Below are 18,001 nucleotides of genomic sequence, written 5' to 3'. Positions count from 1 at the left end.
GGTCACCCCCAAAGCCAATTCCTCCTTTGGTCACCTTTCCTTCCAGTTCTGATGCCAATGACTGGAACATATTGCAAAAATCACTGAAGCTGGAGACTCATATCTCCCTCACTAACTTTAAGCACCAGCTGTCAGAGCAGCCCACAGATCACAGAACATAGCTCAGCTGTAAATACCTCATCCCCATACTGTTATATATTTTTTGCTCCCCAGTAGCTCTACTTGCACATTCATCTTCTGCACATCACTCCAGTGTTTAATTGCTAAATTGTAATTATTTTGCCACTATGGCCAATTTATTGCCTTACCTCATTTGCACACTGTATATACACTTTGTGTTGACTGTGTTTGATTATTCCATGTGTAACCCTGTTTGTGTCGCACTGCTTTGCTTTCTTGGCCAGGTCGCAGTTGTAAATGAGAACTTGTCAACTAGCCTACCTGGTTAAAAAGGTGAAATACATACTTTTTTTAAAAGACAGATGTGAGCATTAGGCCTTGCAGTGTGAACAAGGCTCTAGTGCACTGATCTAAAAGGCAAAACCGATCCATTGGTAAGCTGTTCTATAGTCCGAGATGCTTTGGGAATATGGGCCTAGAACCCTAAGGCCGTTGGCTGCGTTTAGACAGGCAGCCCAATTCTGCTCATTTTTTCACTAATTGGCCTCTTGACCAATCCGATTTGAAAAATCTGTTGCGATTGGTCTAAACCAATTAGTGGAGAAAGAGCAGAATTGTGCTGCCTGTCTAAAAGCAGCCATATAATTTGTGTGAATTGGCACCTGATAATTTCTCATCTCTGGCTTTTGGAAATCAGAACAGGTGCTGTGGCAATCCCGTAGCGCCTGCCCAACTAGATGCTTAAGCGTTGCAACCAGTGGTTGTGTGCCACGTCATCAAGTGCTGTATGTGGTTAGCTGATTTGTTATATACATAACCAGGCATTTTAAGATCTGGCAGGCATCTGCAATGTAGTCAGGGAGGAACTTTCCATTGATTTTGAGGCTAGGCCTACACCACACTAAACCCAAACACTTGGGTTTTAGCACTAAATTATCCTTCTGGACAATAGTCAAAGTCTCTCAAAAGAGGGGCGGATTATGGAAAAGGACCAGTTAGAAATGCCAGTGCCGATTTCTGGTTCCAGTCCGCCAGTGGAGGTTGAGGGAAGACTGGAAACCATGGGTTTGATACCATTCCACTGCAATTACAAGCCCGGTCTTCCCAATTAAGGGGCCACCAACCTCCTGTGCAGTCCACCCATTCCTCAGACCCTTCATAGCAAGCCCAATGTCTCAGAATGCCCTGTAGCTTACATGCTCAATCAGGAACCTTGGGACAGAGTCACATTAATCCAGGATGTGATGTCTGGCAAACACCAATAGACCAAAGACCAAGCTAGGAAATGTCAGTTGGCAGCAACAGGCCCTCACTTTTTTAACAAATGAAGGCAATATTGCAGATTACTCTAGCATGTAGTGCATAATGGTGAAGACAGAAAGTCAGTCGAAGTAGCATTAAATCATTTATTTTTCAGAGAGATTAACAGGCATCGTCTCAGTGTTGTGGTAGTCCCGTCCCTGGTTGACGTCGCCAGGAGCAGATGTGGTGCTTATGTCACTTTGTTGTAGGGTCATCCTCCTTGTGTGCTGGGACATCAGGACCGGCACCAACCTCAGTGAGTTGGAGTCTGCTGCTGCTTGGAGCAAGTCTTATGGGCCACCCACAACAACAGCGCCTTCCAATTCTAGAAATTGGATAGTGGACTGGGAACATATCCCTTCTTTATGAAACCACATCAAAAGCAGATATTTAAGTGATACTGGCAATTGCCATGTGCAGGTTGACATTTATTGAGACAGTTCTGCCTCCAGGACAATACCGAGCAATTTCCACTAGATGTGCCAGATGGAAAGTCAAAATTGGCTACATTGTAACAATGTATGCTTTTAATGTAATGTTAGGCATTAGGGTTGGCAGTGAGGTTAATGTTTAAAAATCATATTTTATTACTTTGTGGCTGTGCCAGCTAGTGAACATTCTGCGGAGCCATCCCAATAAGTGCTAACCTGCTTGCCATGTGCAGGTTATTTCCCTCTAAAATAGCAGTACCATCATCCCATACATACCCTTTCAATAGGTTCCAATCTCATACTGATCCTCCTCTTCACCCAGACCCTCTTTCTCTGTGGTAACCTCAAGGTCTCCAATGGGCTCAGGTGCAGGAATCAACTCAGGGTCTGGAGTGGCCTCCAGCTCTGAGAACAGACGATTTAGCACAGAGCCTACATGCAATTATCATACATTCAAAACAGTAACGTACTGTCATTACCTCGTTGGGCGATTAGTTCTTTCTGCCTGATGAAGCCATCATATGTTGCAGAGCTAACGAGACCGTGCTTGTTGTTGGGTCCGACCCTTGGGCCCAAGGGACTAACCTCATTTTGGGATTGGGCGAAATAAGGTCCTGGAATTAAATGTAACAGATTAACACAGCCAGTGTTGGCAGAATTGCTAGCCTATAGGGATAGGAAAAGACAGGTGTCTGAAGTGGCACCCGATGACCTATAGAGTGCACTACTTTTGACCAGTGCATCATGGTCTGGGCAATAGTCTAGACATCCTGGTTGCCTCCCACACATTTTAAAAACTGGCTTTACACTTCTGTATGTACTGAATGCGAGTTTGGCATAGATGCCTAAGTCACTACCTTAACCGCTTGAATACATACAAAATAGTAGCTAGCAAGATGGAGATCAGTTATTTTTAATGAGTGCATTATGCAAGTGGCTAGTTTGCCTCAACTACCTTCACTAAAACCACTGCAAAGGTATTCCCTGCAAAATTTGGTTTCAAATCATGACGTTCTGCCTCGTGATTTGTTGGGAGAAGTTGCCAAACGAGTCAGTCATTGAAACCAGACCCTAGTCACTGCTGTTGCCTAGGGTTGGGTTCTCAAGACTACCTGTTCAAAGGTAGTCCACTACATAAGGAATAAGATTATGCCATGTCAGAGTCAAATTACCTCTCTTGAAGTCCATGCCACGCCAAAGACTGCCAGGTGATACGGGCTTCCTGTCCCCTGTTGAGGCAGGGAAGCCAGGTATATCGATACCTCCACTCGTCCGTGGAGATAGAGGTGTACTCTTCTGTTTACTTGGGAGGACAATCATGGGGCCCAAAGTAGTATCCTGGTCCCATACTAAAAGGACAACACATTAAACACATACATTTGCAGTCAAGACACTCAATTAGTCTTCCCTCAATTTCCATATTGGAGAAGGTCCCGCCCCTGCAATGTGTTTTGAGAAGGTGGTGATGGAATAGAGGGATTAAGATGTCAAATACACCTTTCTTGGCCTTCATCCCAATACTCCAATTGTCGCCAGAGGCTGGGGGTTTGTTGCGGTAGACACGAGGTTCAAGTTGGCTACCACCTAGTCTTGGACTGAGGGGACGTTGTGCTGGAGCTTGATCAACCCCCTTCTGTCTACTCAGGCTTGGACAAGGCCCACATAGCAAATCATTCTCATCAGCAGACCTCCATCTGAAATGTATGAAAGATCTACTCATGGACCAAGAGCACACTTTTTTAAAAAGCTATGGTTATTCCAGTGAATAGGTCACAGCCCAGTAGCTAAGGAAATGTGACTTATCCCACCTGCCATCAATGAAGGAGCATGCCTTGTTGCTCGGCTCTGCATGGTCCATGACAGGGACTGCCATAAGGTGGCAGGTGATGTACAGCTGTGAAAAACAGGATAAGCAAAACAAAGATGCAGAATCACAGTAGCCTACATAATGTCTGTAAATTATGTTACTGTAGAATAATTTAACTACAGTACCCATAATGGCCTCTACAACATTGTTTGTATTAAATACCGCCCTCACCTCTGCCCTGTCCTCCTGGTAGAACCTAAAGGCATCAATGTGGAACCCGAGCTTGTTGTCCTGGGTTCTACGCATGAAACCAGAGCGGGAACCAGGCAGCTGGGAATCCGTCAAGCATCTGGAGGGAGATAATATTAAAATACATATTGGGGCATCTTCCTTAGTAACCAATTAAGACGTCTCAAAGAAACCATAAAAATGGTGGAAGCCCTCAAATGGCATCTTCTATCGTTCTCTACGGGCCAGCCGGATAATAGTCTAAGTCATCCCCCCCCTGCTTACCCATCACTCTCAATGAAGACATATCTGGGGACAGAGTTGCTGTCAGGGTCCAGTGTGGCCACGCAGCTGCTAACAAAGACCCTGAGCCTGGTGTGGTGAGCATCCCTGACAGACGCCTCAATGTTGATGGGATCACCCAGGAAGTAGACTCCAGAACCCCGCTCATAGAGCCAGTCACCTGGAAAGGAAATGGCAGTAAAGAAAGACCGTACTGCAAGCGATGCGTTTCAAAGTTACGAACACGAGTCGCTATTAAAACTACCACGGCCAGAACATATTGTCAAGAGGCGCTCAACTAGTGAGCATCTAATAATGGATTAAAATGAGGGCCATGTTTAGGAGGCAAACTGTATAACGTTGCAGATAGAAGTGTCCCCAATAACAGTTGTCTGATGTGATTCTGTATTTTGCATGTCAGAGGGGCATTTGTGCTACATAGTACATTTATATCTGCCTGCGGCTATGGAACCCTGACCTGTTCACCGGACGTGCTACCTGTCCCAGACCGGCTGTTTTCAACTCGAGACAGCAGGAGCGGTAGAGATACTCTCAATGATCGGCTATGAAAAGCCAACTGACATTTACTCCTGAGGTGCTGACCTGTTGCACCATCGACAACAACTGTGATTATTATTTGACCATGCATGAACATTTGAACATCTCCACCCGGCACAGCCAGAAGAGGACTAGCCACCCCTCAGAGCCTTTCTAGGGAGTTTCCTAGCCACCGTGCTTCTACACCTACATTGCTTGCTGATGTAAGAAGGGCTTATGTATTTATATAGCCCTTACATTTGATATCTGAACATTCAATTCACGGGTTTTACCAAGCTTCTGGGAGAGCACCATTGTATCCTTTTGATTTATTATCTGAATGGTCAACAAAATTGTACCCTGCGAAATGCAGCCCAGGATTTATATACCCACTTGTCATAAACTTCAATGAGAACTGCAGGGTGTCTTCAGCAGACACTGTGGCGGTGAAAGGGATCCAGGTCGGCTGGAGAGAAGAGCTGTCCAAACTGTACTTCCTGAAACAGAAAGTACAGACCGGTAAATACACCAATAGGTCAGCGCAGGATTCCTATGACCGTCATACAACAGTATAGCCTAAACTCACCTTTCATAATGACACTCAATTGGGATTACAGCACCAGCCATTCGAATAACGCCATCTGGTGTGGTTCTGGGTGTATATCTGAGGAGGTTTGCGTAGATCAATGAGTCTTCGTTCAGCTGTGGAGTCACAAAGCAGCATTTAAGAGAAGGTTGTTTCAAGAAGTCAACTACTGAATTTAAAAAAATATATATTACCATGTACTTGGTTCCACAGTCCGAAAGTGCTGCAAATATTCTGTACTCATCTCCGGCTGCTGAAGCTGTAGCCCTACACGGCTCTTGGTCTTGGTACTGTTCAACTCCAAGTCGCAGGTCATCCACGTCGATTAGATTACCGAGTTTAAACAGATCAGCCTTCACGACTATCTCCATGTAGTCTGAATGGCACGTCACAGCGACAGTTTCTACTCGAACTGGCCTTGAAACTGTTTGTTGGAGTGGAGGCTGTTTAAAGCGTGGACGATTGTCAAATTGCGGTGTTCGCCTTGGAAGTTGTTGCCATGTGTCAGCGCTATAAGTATATGACAAAGCAGGAGAGATTAAGAAGTTTTCCACAAGTAAAAACCAAACCAGTTGCTTGAACAATAACCTGAGCGTGTTTGCCATCATGAGTCCCATGCCACCAACTAATGTGACTCTGTAGGTTAGAGGACAGCGTGCCTCTGCTATGCTACAATTGATAAAAACTGAGGTAGCTTTTAACAACCAACCAGGCTGCACACCTGGGCTGGATTACGCCCTAATTTGGCCTTGCATCTGATTAGTCAAGATATTTAATTGGCATGCATGTTCAAATCAAATCACATTTTATTTGTCACATACACATGGTTAGCAGATGTTAATGCGAGTGTAGCGAAATGCTTGTGCTTCTGGTTCCGACAGTGCAGTAATATCTAACAAGTAATCTAACAGTTCCCCAACAACCTCAACTAATACACACAAATCTAAAAGGGGTGAATGAGAAAATGTACATATAAATATAAGGATGAACAACGGCCAAGCGGCATAGGCAAGGTGCAATAGATGGTATAAAATACAGTACATAAATATGATATGAGTATTGTAAGATATGTAAACATCATTAAGTGGCATCGTTTAAAGTGACTAGTGATCCATTTGTTAAAGTGGCCAGTGATTGGGTCTCCATGTAGGCAGCAGCCTCTCTGAGTTAGTGACTGCTGTTTAGCAGTCTGATGGCCTTGAGATAGAAGCTGTTCTTCAGTCTCTCTGTCTCAGCTTCGATGCACCTGTACTGACCTCACCTTCTGGATGGTAGCGGTGTAAACAGGCAGTGGCTCGGGTGGCTGTTGTCTTTGATGATCTTTTTTTTGCCTACCTGTGACATCGGGTGATATAGATGTCATGGTGGGCAGGTAGTTTGCCCCCGGTGATGCGTTGTGCAGACCGCACCACCCTCTGGAGAGCCTTGCGGTTGAGGGCAAGCAGTTGCCGTACCAGGCTGTGATACATCCTGACAGGATACTCTCGAATGTGGATCTGTAAAAGTTAGTCAGGGTTTTGGGTGACAAGCCACTTTTCTTCAGCCTCCTGAGGTTGAAGAGGCGCTGTTGCGCCTTCTTCACCACACTGTCTGTGTGGGTGGACCATTTCAGTTTGTCATTGATGTGTATGCCGAGGAACTTTCCACTTTCTCAACTGGTGTCCCTTCAATGTAGGTGTTGGGGTGGGGGGGCTCCTTCAGCTGGTTCCTGAAGTCCACAATCATCTTGACGTTGACGTTGAGTGAGAAGTGAGAAGTTGTTTTCCTGACACCACATTCTGTGCCCTCACCTCCTCCCTGTAGGCTGTCTCGTCGTTGTTGGTAATCAAGCCCACTACTGTTGTGTCGTCTGCAAACTTGATGGTTGAGTTGGAGGCGTGCTATGGCCACACAGTCGTGGGTGAACAGGGAGTACACATGGGGGCTGTGCACGCACCCGTGTGGGGCCCCAGTGTTCAGGGTCAGCGAGGTAGGGGTGTTGTTTCTTACGTTCACCACCTGGAGGAAAGTCCAGTACTCAATTGCACAGGGCGGGGTTGAGGCCCAGGGCCCCCAGCTTGACGATGAGCTTGGAGGGTACTATGGTGTTGAATGCTGAGCTGTAGTCAATGAACAGCATTCTTAAATTCGTATCCCTCTTGTCCAGATGGGATAGGGCAGTGTGCAGTGTGATGGCGATTGCATCGTCTGTGGACCTGTTTGGGCGGTATGCAAACTGAAGTGGGTCTATGGTTGCCGGAAGGTGGAAATGATATGATCCTTGACTAGTCTCTTAAGTTAAAGCACTTCAGGATGACAGAAGTGAGTGCTACGGGGCGGTAGTCATTTAGTTCAGTTATCTTTGCCTTCCTGGGTACAGGAACCATGGAGGCCATCTTGAAGCATGTGGGGACAGCAGACTGGGATAGGGAATGATTGAAAGTGTCTGTAAACACACCAGCCAGCTGGTTTGCGCATGCATAAACTTATCCTCTGCAGCAAAGGTAACTCTGGGTCTTCCTTTCCTGTGACGGTACTCATGAGAGCCAGTTTCATCATAGCGCTTTATGGTTTTTGCGACCTGCACTTGAAGAAATGTTCAAAGTTCTTGAAATCTTCTAGATTGACTGACCTTCATGTCTTAAAGTAGTGATGGACTGTCCTTTCTCTTTGCTTATTTGAGCTGTTCTTGCCATAATATGGACTTGGTCTTTCACCAATTTGGGCTATCTTCTGTATACCACCCCTACCATGTCAAAACACAACTGATTGGCTCAAAGGCATTAAGAAGGAAAGAAATTCCACAAACAATGTTTCAACAAGGCAGCAAGTAGCCTAGTGGTTAGAGCGTTGGACTTGTAACCGAAAGGTTGCAAGATCGAATCCCCGAGCTGATAAGGTAAAAATCTGTCGTTCTGCCCCTGAACAAGGCAGTCAACCCAGTGTTCTTAGGCCGTCATTGAAAGTAAGATTTTGTTCTTAACTGACTTGCCTAGTTGAAAAAGGCGCAGCTGTTAATTCAAATGCATTCCAGATGACTACCTCATGAAGTTAAGTGAGAGAATGCCAGGAGTGTGCAACGCTGTCATCAAGGCAAAGGGTGGCTACTTTGAATAAATATAAATTGGATTTGTTTAACACCTTTTTGGTTACTACATGATTCCATGTGTTATTTCATAGTTTGATGTCTTCACTATTATTGTACAATGTAGAAAATAGTAAAAAATTAAGAAAAACCCTTGAATCAAATCAAATCAAATTTTATTTGTCACATACACATGGTTAGCAGAGTAGGTGTGTCTGAACTTTTGGCTTGTACTGTATATGTGTATAAACCTTTTTGGGTCGGGGGCCCCCTAGTGTCCGGGGACCCTAAGCGACCGCTTTTGTCTGGTGCTGGACCTGACCTTCCAAGGTGGTTTGAAATCAGATACAAATTTGATTCCTGGCCATGCGACTTGTGTCTAACGGTCAAATTTGAATGTCTAACAGTCAAATTATTGAATGTGCTAGAAAGCTACCTAGCTAGCTAGTTGACTGCTGTGGCGAGCCAGACAATTGTTTCATTGTCCTTTGAGGGTTTAAGTGTTCTAACACGATAATTTTTAACATTCAAAGTAACTGGGAACATCCATGGTAGGTGTTTGTCACCTTAGCTTGGAGAGTCAGCATTCCAAAACAACAAAGCAGCACCCACCCGTAGCACGCGCTCCAGCAGGTATGTTTCACTGGTCACCCCCAAAGCCAATTCCTCCTTTGGTCACCTTTCCTTCCAGTTCTGATGCCAATGACTGGAACATATTGCAAAAATCACTGAAGCTGGAGACTCATATCTCCCTCACTAACTTTAAGCACCAGCTGTCAGAGCAGCCCACAGATCACAGAACATAGCTCAGCTGTAAATACCTCATCCCCATACTGTTATATATTTTTTGCTCCCCAGTAGCTCTACTTGCACATTCATCTTCTGCACATCACTCCAGTGTTTAATTGCTAAATTGTAATTATTTTGCCACTATGGCCAATTTATTGCCTTACCTCATTTGCACACTGTATATACACTTTGTGTTGACTGTGTTTGATTATTCCATGTGTAACCCTGTTTGTGTCGCACTGCTTTGCTTTCTTGGCCAGGTCGCAGTTGTAAATGAGAACTTGTCAACTAGCCTACCTGGTTAAAAAGGTGAAATACATACTTTTTTTAAAAGACAGATGTGAGCATTAGGCCTTGCAGTGTGAACAAGGCTCTAGTGCACTGATCTAAAAGGCAAAACCGATCCATTGGTAAGCTGTTCTATAGTCCGAGATGCTTTGGGAATATGGGCCTAGAACCCTAAGGCCGTTGGCTGCGTTTAGACAGGCAGCCCAATTCTGCTCATTTTTTCACTAATTGGCCTCTTGACCAATCCGATTTGAAAAATCTGTTGCGATTGGTCTAAACCAATTAGTGGAGAAAGAGCAGAATTGTGCTGCCTGTCTAAAAGCAGCCATATAATTTGTGTGAATTGGCACCTGATAATTTCTCATCTCTGGCTTTTGGAAATCAGAACAGGTGCTGTGGCAATCCCGTAGCGCCTGCCCAACTAGATGCTTAAGCGTTGCAACCAGTGGCTGTGTGCCACGTCATCAAGTGCTGTATGTGGTTAGCTGATTTGTTATATACATAACCAGGCATTTTAAGATCTGGCAGGCATCTGCAATGTAGTCAGGGAGGAACTTTCCATTGATTTTGAGGCTAGGCCTACACCACACTAAACCCAAACACTTGGGTTTTAGCACTAAATTATCCTTCTGGACAATAGTCAAAGTCTCTCAAAAGAGGGGCGGATTATGGAAAAGGACCAGTTAGAAATGCCAGTGCCGATTTCTGGTTCCAGTCCGCCAGTGGAGGTTGAGGGAAGACTGGAAACCATGGGTTTGATACCATTCCACTGCAGTTACAAGCCCGGTCTTCCCAATTAAGGGGCCACCAACCTCCTGTGCAGTCCACCCATTCCTCAGACCCTTCATAGCAAGCCCAATGTCTCAGAATGCCCTGTAGCTTACATGCTCAATCAGGAACCTTGGGACAGAGTCACATTAATCCAGGATGTGATGTCTGGCAAACACCAATAGACCAAAGACTAAGCTAGGAAATGTCAGTTGGCAGCAACAGGCCCTCACTTTTTTAACAAATGAAGGCAATATTGCAGATTACTCTAGCATGTAGTGCATAATGGTGAAGACAGAAAGTCAGTCGAAGTAGCATTAAATCATTTATTTTTTCAGAGAGATTAACAGGCATTGTCTCAGTGTTGTGGTAGTCCCGTCCCTGGTTGACGTCGCCAGGAGCAGATGTGGTGCTTATGTCACTTTGTTGTAGGGTCATCCTCCTTGTGTGCTGGGACATCAGGACCGGCACCAACCTCAGTGAGTTGGAGTCTGCTGCTGCTTGGAGCAAGTCTTATGGGCCACCCACAACAACAGCGCCTTCCAATTCTAGAAATTGGATAGTGGACTGGGAACATATCCCTTCTTTATGAAACCACATCAAAAGCAGATATTTAAGTGATACTGGCAATTGCCATGTGCAGGTTGACATTTATTGAGACAGTTCTGCCTCCAGGACAATACCGAGCAATTTCCACTAGATGTGCCAGATGGAAAGTCAAAATTGGCTACATTGTAACAATGTATGCTTTTAATGTAATGTTAGGCATTAGGGTTGGCAGTGAGGTTAATGTTTAAAAATCATATTTTATTACTTTGTGGCTGTGCCAGCTAGTGAACATTCTGCGGAGCCATCCCAATAAGTGCTAACCTGCTTGCCATGTGCAGGTTATTTCCCTCTAAAATAGCAGTACCATCATCCCATACATACCCTTTCAATAGGTTCCAATCTCATACTGATCCTCCTCTTCACCCAGACCCTCTTTCTCTGTGGTAACCTCAAGGTCTCCAATGGGCTCAGGTGCAGGAATCAACTCAGGGTCTGGAGTGGCCTCCAGCTCTGAGAACAGACGATTTAGCACAGAGCCTACATGCAATTATCATACATTCAAAACAGTAACGTACTGTCATTACCTCGTTGGGCGATTAGTTCTTTCTGCCTGATGAAGCCATCATATGTTGCAGAGCTAACGAGACCGTGCTTGTTGTTGGGTCCGACCCTTGGGCCCAAGGGACTAACCTCATTTTGGGATTGGGCGAAATAAGGTCCTGGAATTAAATGTAACAGATTAACACAGCCAGTGTTGGCAGAATTGCTAGCCTATAGGGATAGGAAAAGACAGGTGTCTGAAGTGGCACCCGATGACCTATAGAGTGCACTACTTTTGACCAGTGCATCATGGTCTGGGCAATAGTCTAGACATCCTGGTTGCCTCCCACACATTTTAAAAACTGGCTTTACACTTCTGTATGTACTGAATGGGAGTTTGGCATAGATGCCCAAGTCACTACCTTAACCGCTTGAATACATACAAAATAGTAGCTAGCAAGATGGAGATCAGTTATTTTTAATGAGTGCATTATGCAAGTGGCTAGTTTGCCTCAACTACCTTCACTAAAACCACTGCAAAGGTATTCCCTGCAAAATTTGGTTTCAAATCATGACGTTCTGCCTCGTGATTTGTTGGGAGAAGTTGCCAAACGAGTCAGTCATTGAAACCAGACCCTAGTCACTGCTGTTGCCTAGGGTTGGGTTCTCAAGACTACCTGTTCAAAGGTAGTCCACTACATAAGGAATAAGATTATGCCATGTCAGAGTCAAATTACCTCTCTTGAAGTCCATGCCACGCCAAAGACTGCCAGGTGATACGGGCTTCCTGTCCCCTGTTGAGGCAGGGAAGCCAGGTATATCGATACCTCCACTCGTCCGTGGAGATAGAGGTGTACTCTTCTGTTTACTTGGGAGGACAATCATGGGGCCCAAAGTAGTATCCTGGTCCCATACTAAAAGGACAACACATTAAACACATACATTTGCAGTCAAGACACTCAATTAGTCTTCCCTCAATTTCCATATTGGAGAAGGTCCCGCCCCTGCAATGTGTTTTGAGAAGGTGGTGATGGAATAGAGGGATTAAGATGTCAAATACACCTTTCTTGGCCTTCATCCCAATACTCCAATTGTCGCCAGAGGCTGGGGGTTTGTTGCGGTAGACACGAGGTTCAAGTTGGCTACCACCTAGTCTTGGACTGAGGGGACGTTGTGCTGGAGCTTGATCAACCCCCTTCTGTCTACTCAGGCTTGGACAAGGCCCACATAGCAAATCATTCTCATCAGCAGACCTCCATCTGAAATGTATGAAAGATCTACTCATGGACCAAGAGCACACTTTTTTAAAAAGCTATGGTTATTCCAGTGAATAGGTCACAGCCCAGTAGCTAAGGAAATGTGACTTATCCCACCTGCCATCAATGAAGGAGCATGCCTTGTTGCTCGGCTCTGCATGGTCCATGACAGGGACTGCCATAAGGTGGCAGGTGATGTACAGCTGTGAAAAACAGGATAAGCAAAACAAAGATGCAGAATCACAGTAGCCTACATAATGTCTGTAAATTATGTTACTGTAGAATAATTTAACTACAGTACCCATAATGGCCTCTACAACATTGTTTGTATTAAATACCGCCCTCACCTCTGCCCTGTCCTCCTGGTAGAACCTAAAGGCATCAATGTGGAACCCGAGCTTGTTGTCCTGGGTTCTACGCATGAAACCAGAGCGGGAACCAGGCAGCTGGGAATCCGTCAAGCATCTGGAGGGAGATAATATTAAAATACATATTGGGGCATCTTCCTTAGTAACCAATTAAGACGTCTCAAAGAAACCATAAAAATGGTGGAAGCCCTCAAATGGCATCTTCTATCGTTCTCTACGGGCCAGCCGGATAATAGTCTAAGTCATCCCCCCCCTGCTTACCCATCACTCTCAATGAAGACATATCTGGGGACAGAGTTGCTGTCAGGGTCCAGTGTGGCCACGCAGCTGCTAACAAAGACCCTGAGCCTGGTGTGGTGAGCATCCCTGACAGACGCCTCAATGTTGATGGGATCACCCAGGAAGTAGACTCCAGAACCCCGCTCATAGAGCCAGTCACCTGGAAAGGAAATGGCAGTAAAGAAAGACCGTACTGCAAGCGATGCGTTTCAAAGTTACGAACACGAGTCGCTATTAAAACTACCACGGCCAGAACATATTGTCAAGAGGCGCTCAACTAGTGAGCATCTAATAATGGATTAAAATGAGGGCCATGTTTAGGAGGCAAACTGTATAACGTTGCAGATAGAAGTGTCCCCAATAACAGTTGTCTGATGTGATTCTGTATTTTGCATGTCAGAGGGGCATTTGTGCTACATAGTACATTTATATCTGCCTGCGGCTATGGAACCCTGACCTGTTCACCGGACGTGCTACCTGTCCCAGACCGGCTGTTTTCAACTCGAGACAGCAGGAGCGGTAGAGATACTCTCAATGATCGGCTATGAAAAGCCAACTGACATTTACTCCTGAGGTGCTGACCTGTTGCACCATCGACAACAACTGATTATTATTTGACCATGCATGAACATTTGAACATCTCCACCCGGCACAGCCAGAAGAGGACTAGCCACCCCTCAGAGCCTTTCTAGGGAGTTTCCTAGCCACCGTGCTTCTACACCTACATTGCTTGCTGATGTAAGAAGGGCTTATGTATTTATATAGCCCTTACATTTGATATCTGAACATTCAATTCACGGGTTTTACCAAGCTTCTGGGAGAGCACCATTGTATCCTTTTGATTTATTATCTGAATGGTCAACAAAATTGTACCCTGCGAAATGCAGCCCAGGATTTATATACCCACTTGTCATAAACTTCAATGAGAACTGCAGGGTGTCTTCAGCAGACACTGTGGCGGTGAAAGGGATCCAGGTCGGCTGGAGAGAAGAGCTGTCCAAACTGTACTTCCTGAAACAGAAAGTACAGACCGGTAAATACACCAATAGGTCAGCGCAGGATTCCTATGACCGTCATACAACAGTATAGCCTAAACTCACCTTTCATAATGACACTCAATTGGGATTACAGCACCAGCCATTCGAATAACGCCATCTGGTGTGGTTCTGGGTGTATATCTGAGGAGGTTTGCGTAGATCAATGAGTCTTCGTTCAGCTGTGGAGTCACAAAGCAGCATTTAAGAGAAGGTTGTTTCAAGAAGTCAACTACTGAATTTAAAAAAATATATATTACCATGTACTTGGTTCCACAGTCCGAAAGTGCTGCAAATATTCTGTACTCATCTCCGGCTGCTGAAGCTGTAGCCCTACACGGCTCTTGGTCTTGGTACTGTTCAACTCCAAGTCGCAGGTCATCCACGTCGATTAGATTACCGAGTTTAAACAGATCAGCCTTCACGACTATCTCCATGTAGTCTGAATGGCACGTCACAGCGACAGTTTCTACTCGAACTGGCCTTGAAACTGTTTGTTGGAGTGGAGGCTGTTTAAAGCGTGGACGATTGTCAAATTGCGGTGTTCGCCTTGGAAGTTGTTGCCATGTGTCAGCGCTATAAGTATATGACAAAGCAGGAGAGATTAAGAAGTTTTCCACAAGTAAAAACCAAACCAGTTGCTTGAACAATAACCTGAGCGTGTTTGCCATCATGAGTCCCATGCCACCAACTAATGTGACTCTGTAGGTTAGAGGACAGCGTGCCTCTGCTATGCTACAATTGATAAAACTGAGGTAGCTTTTAACAACCAACCAGGCTGCACACCTGGGCTGGATTACGCCCTAATTTGGCCTTGCATCTGATTAGTCAAGATCTTTAATTGGCATGCATGTTCAAATCAAATCACATTTTATTTGTCACATACACATGGTTAGCAGATGTTAATGCGAGTGTAGCGAAATGCTTGTGCTTCTGGTTCCGACAGTGCAGTAATATCTAACAAGTAATCTAACAGTTCCCCAACAACCTCAACTAATACACACAAATCTAAAAGGGGTGAATGAGAAAATGTACATATAAATATAAGAATGAACAACGGCCAAGCGGCATAGGCAAGGTGCAATAGATGGTATAAAATAGAGTACATAAATATGATATGAGTATTGTAAGATATGTAAACATTATTAAGTGGCATCGTTTAAAGTGACTAGTGATCCATTTGTTAAAGTGGCCAGTGATTGGGTCTCCATGTAGGCAGCAGCCTGATGGCCTTGAGATAGATGCTGTTCTTCAGTCTCTCTGTCTCAGCTTCGATGCACCTGTACTGACCTCACCTTCTGGATGATAGCGGGGTGAACAGGCAGTGGCTCAGGTGGCTGTTGTCTTTGATATTTTTTTTGCCTACCTGTGACATCGGGTGATATAGATGTCATGGTGGGCAGGTAGTTTGCCCCCGGTGATGCGTTGTGCAGACCGCACCACCCTCTGGAGAGCCTTGCGGTTGAGATCAAGCAGTTGCCGTACCAGTCTGTGATACATCCTGACAGGATGCTCTCGATTGTGGATCTGTAAAAGTTAGTCAGGTTTTGGGTGACAAGACACATTTCTTCAGCCTCCTGAGGTTGAAGAGGCGCTGTTGCGCCTTCTTCACCACACTGTCTGTGTGGGTGGACCATTTCAGTTTGGCGTTGATGTGTATGCCGAGGAACTTTCCACTTTCTCCACTGGTGTCCCTTCAATGTAGGTGTTGGGGTCGGGGGGTTCCTTCAGCTGTTTCCTGAAGTCCACGATCATCTCTTTTTTTGTTGACGCTGAGTGAGACGTTATTTGATTTGATTTGATTTGATATTTTCCTGACACCACACTCTGTGCCCTCACATCCTCCCCGTAGGCTGTCTCTTCGTTGTTGGTAATCAAGCCCACTACTGTTGTGTCGTCTGCAAACTTGATGGTTGAGTTGGAGGCGTGCTATGGCCACGCAGTCGTGGGTGAACAGGGAGTACAGGTGGGGGCTGTGCACGCTTCCATGTGGGGCCCCTGTGTTCAGGGTCAGCGAGGTAGAGATGTTGTTTCTTACGTTCACCACCTGGGGGCGGCCCGTCAGAAAAGTCCAGTACTCAATTGCACAGGGCGGGGTTGAGGCCCAGGGCCTCTAGTTTGACGATGAGCTTGGAGGGTACTATGGTGTTGAATGCTGAGCTGTAGTCAATGAACAGCATTCTTAAATAGGTATTCCTCTTGTCCAGATGGGATAGGGCAGTGTGCAGTGTGATGGTGATTGCATCGTCTGTGGACCTGTTTGGGCGGTATGCAAACTGAAGTGGGTCTAGGGTTGCCGGAAGGTGGAAATTATATGATCCTTGACTAGTCTCTTAAAGCACTTCAGGATGACAGAAGTGAGTGCTACAGGGCTGTAGTCATTTAGTTCAGTTATCTTTGCCTTCCTGGGTACAGGAACCATGGAGGCCATATTGAAGCATGTGGGGACAGCAGACTGGGATAGGGAATGATTGAATATGTCTGTAAACACACCAGCCAGCTGGTCTTTCATGCTCTGAGGACGCCGCTAGGTATTCCATCTGGGCCAACAGCCCTGCGAGGGTGAACACGTTTAAATGTTTTACTCACGTCGGCCACGGAGAAGAAGAGGGGCGCCTCAGTTCTTGTTAGCGGCTCTCGGCGGTGGCACTATATTTTCCTCAAAGCGGGCAAAGAAGGTTTTTAGTTTGTCTGGAAGCATGACGTCGTTGTCCGTGACGTGGCTGGTTTTCTTTTTGTAGTTCGTGATTTCCTGTAGACCCTGCCACATACGTGTCATGTCTGAGCCGTTGAATTGGGCCTCCACTTTGTCCCTGTACCGGCATTTCGCTTGTTTGATTGCCTTGCGGAGGGAATAACTACACTGTTTATATTCAGCAAATTCCCAGACCTTTTTCCATGGATAAATGCGATAGTTTGTGCTTTCAGTTTTGCGCGAATGCCCCCATCCATCCACGGTTTCTGTTTAGGGTAGGTTTTAATAGTCACAGTGGGTCCAACATCTCCAATGCACTTCCTTATAAATTCACTCACCGAGTCAACGTATAGGTCGATGTTATTCTCTGAGGCTGACCGGAACATATCCCAGTCCGCGTGATCAAAACCATCTTGAAGCGTGGATTTCAATTGGTCAGACCAGCGTTGAATAGTTCTCGTCACTGGTGCATCCTGTTTGAGTTTCTGCCTATATGATGGTAGGAGCATGATGGCATCGTGGTTGGATTTGCCTGAAGGGAGGGCTTTGTATGCATCGTGGAAGTTAGAGTAGCAGTGGTCGAGTGTATTACCCCCACGCAAAGCGCAATCAATATTCTGATAGAATTTAGGTAGCCTTGTTCTCAAATTTGCTTTGTTGAAATCCACAGCTACAATAAATCTAGCCTCAGGATATATGGTTTCCAGTTTACATAGTCCAGTGAAGTTCCTTTAGGGACATCTTGGTGTCTGCTTGAGGGGGAATGTACACAGCTGTGAAGATAACTGACGAGAAGTCTCTTGAAAGGTAATATGGCTGGCATTTGATTGTGAGGAATTCTATGTTGGGTGAGCAGAAGGACTTGAGTTGCTGTATGTTGTTATGATTATACCATGAGTCGTTAATTATGAAGCATACACCCCCACCCTTCCTCTTCCCAGAGAGGTGTTTAATCTCTGTTGGCGCGATTCATGGAGAGGCCCTTTGGCTGAACCGATTCCGACAACATATCCCGAGAGAGCCATGTTTCCGTGAAACAGAGAATGTTACAATCTCTGATCTCTCTCTGGAAGGCAAC

The 18,001-nt window shown here is 45.4% G+C and overlaps 2 protein-coding genes across 4 annotated transcripts; both read right to left on the bottom strand.

The window, feature by feature from the left end:
• Positions 1-1,728: 1,728 nt before the first annotated feature.
• LOC139392072 (zona pellucida sperm-binding protein 3-like) lies at positions 1,729-5,943 on the bottom strand. 2 transcript variants are annotated; one of them, XM_071139762.1, is made up of 11 exons: positions 5,488-5,943; positions 5,294-5,409; positions 5,101-5,204; positions 4,174-4,351; positions 3,892-4,009; positions 3,662-3,747; positions 3,351-3,547; positions 3,026-3,202; positions 2,333-2,467; positions 2,130-2,258; positions 1,729-1,766 (listed from the first exon to the last, which is right to left on the bottom strand). In XM_071139762.1, the coding sequence occupies exons 1-10, from the start codon at positions 5,908-5,910 to the stop codon at positions 2,134-2,136; spliced, it is 1,659 nt and encodes a 552-aa protein (XP_070995863.1). In that variant the 5' UTR covers positions 5,911-5,943; the 3' UTR covers positions 1,729-1,766; positions 2,130-2,133. The 2 variants fall into 2 exon arrangements, with proteins under 2 accessions (XP_070995863.1, XP_070995862.1); XM_071139761.1 differs by lacking the exon at positions 1,729-1,766 and having other exon boundaries at positions 1,923-2,258.
• A 4,788-nt stretch (positions 5,944-10,731) lies between these two features.
• LOC139392037 (zona pellucida sperm-binding protein 3-like) lies at positions 10,732-14,944 on the bottom strand. 2 transcript variants are annotated; one of them, XM_071139687.1, is made up of 11 exons: positions 14,489-14,944; positions 14,295-14,410; positions 14,102-14,205; positions 13,177-13,354; positions 12,895-13,012; positions 12,665-12,750; positions 12,354-12,550; positions 12,029-12,205; positions 11,336-11,470; positions 11,133-11,261; positions 10,732-10,769 (listed from the first exon to the last, which is right to left on the bottom strand). In XM_071139687.1, exons 1-10 carry the CDS (start codon positions 14,909-14,911, stop codon positions 11,137-11,139), a joined length of 1,659 nt encoding a protein of 552 aa, XP_070995788.1. In that variant the 5' UTR covers positions 14,912-14,944; the 3' UTR covers positions 10,732-10,769; positions 11,133-11,136. The 2 variants fall into 2 exon arrangements, with proteins under 2 accessions (XP_070995788.1, XP_070995787.1); XM_071139686.1 differs by lacking the exon at positions 10,732-10,769 and having other exon boundaries at positions 10,926-11,261.
• Between the last annotated feature and the right edge of the window lie 3,057 nt (positions 14,945-18,001).

This window comes from Oncorhynchus clarkii, chromosome 32 (genome assembly GCF_045791955.1).
Source record: "Oncorhynchus clarkii lewisi isolate Uvic-CL-2024 chromosome 32, UVic_Ocla_1.0, whole genome shotgun sequence".
In the NCBI taxonomy this organism is placed as follows: Eukaryota; Metazoa; Chordata; class Actinopteri; order Salmoniformes; family Salmonidae; genus Oncorhynchus; species Oncorhynchus clarkii.
This window is presented reverse-complemented; position numbering and strand designations above follow the sequence as displayed.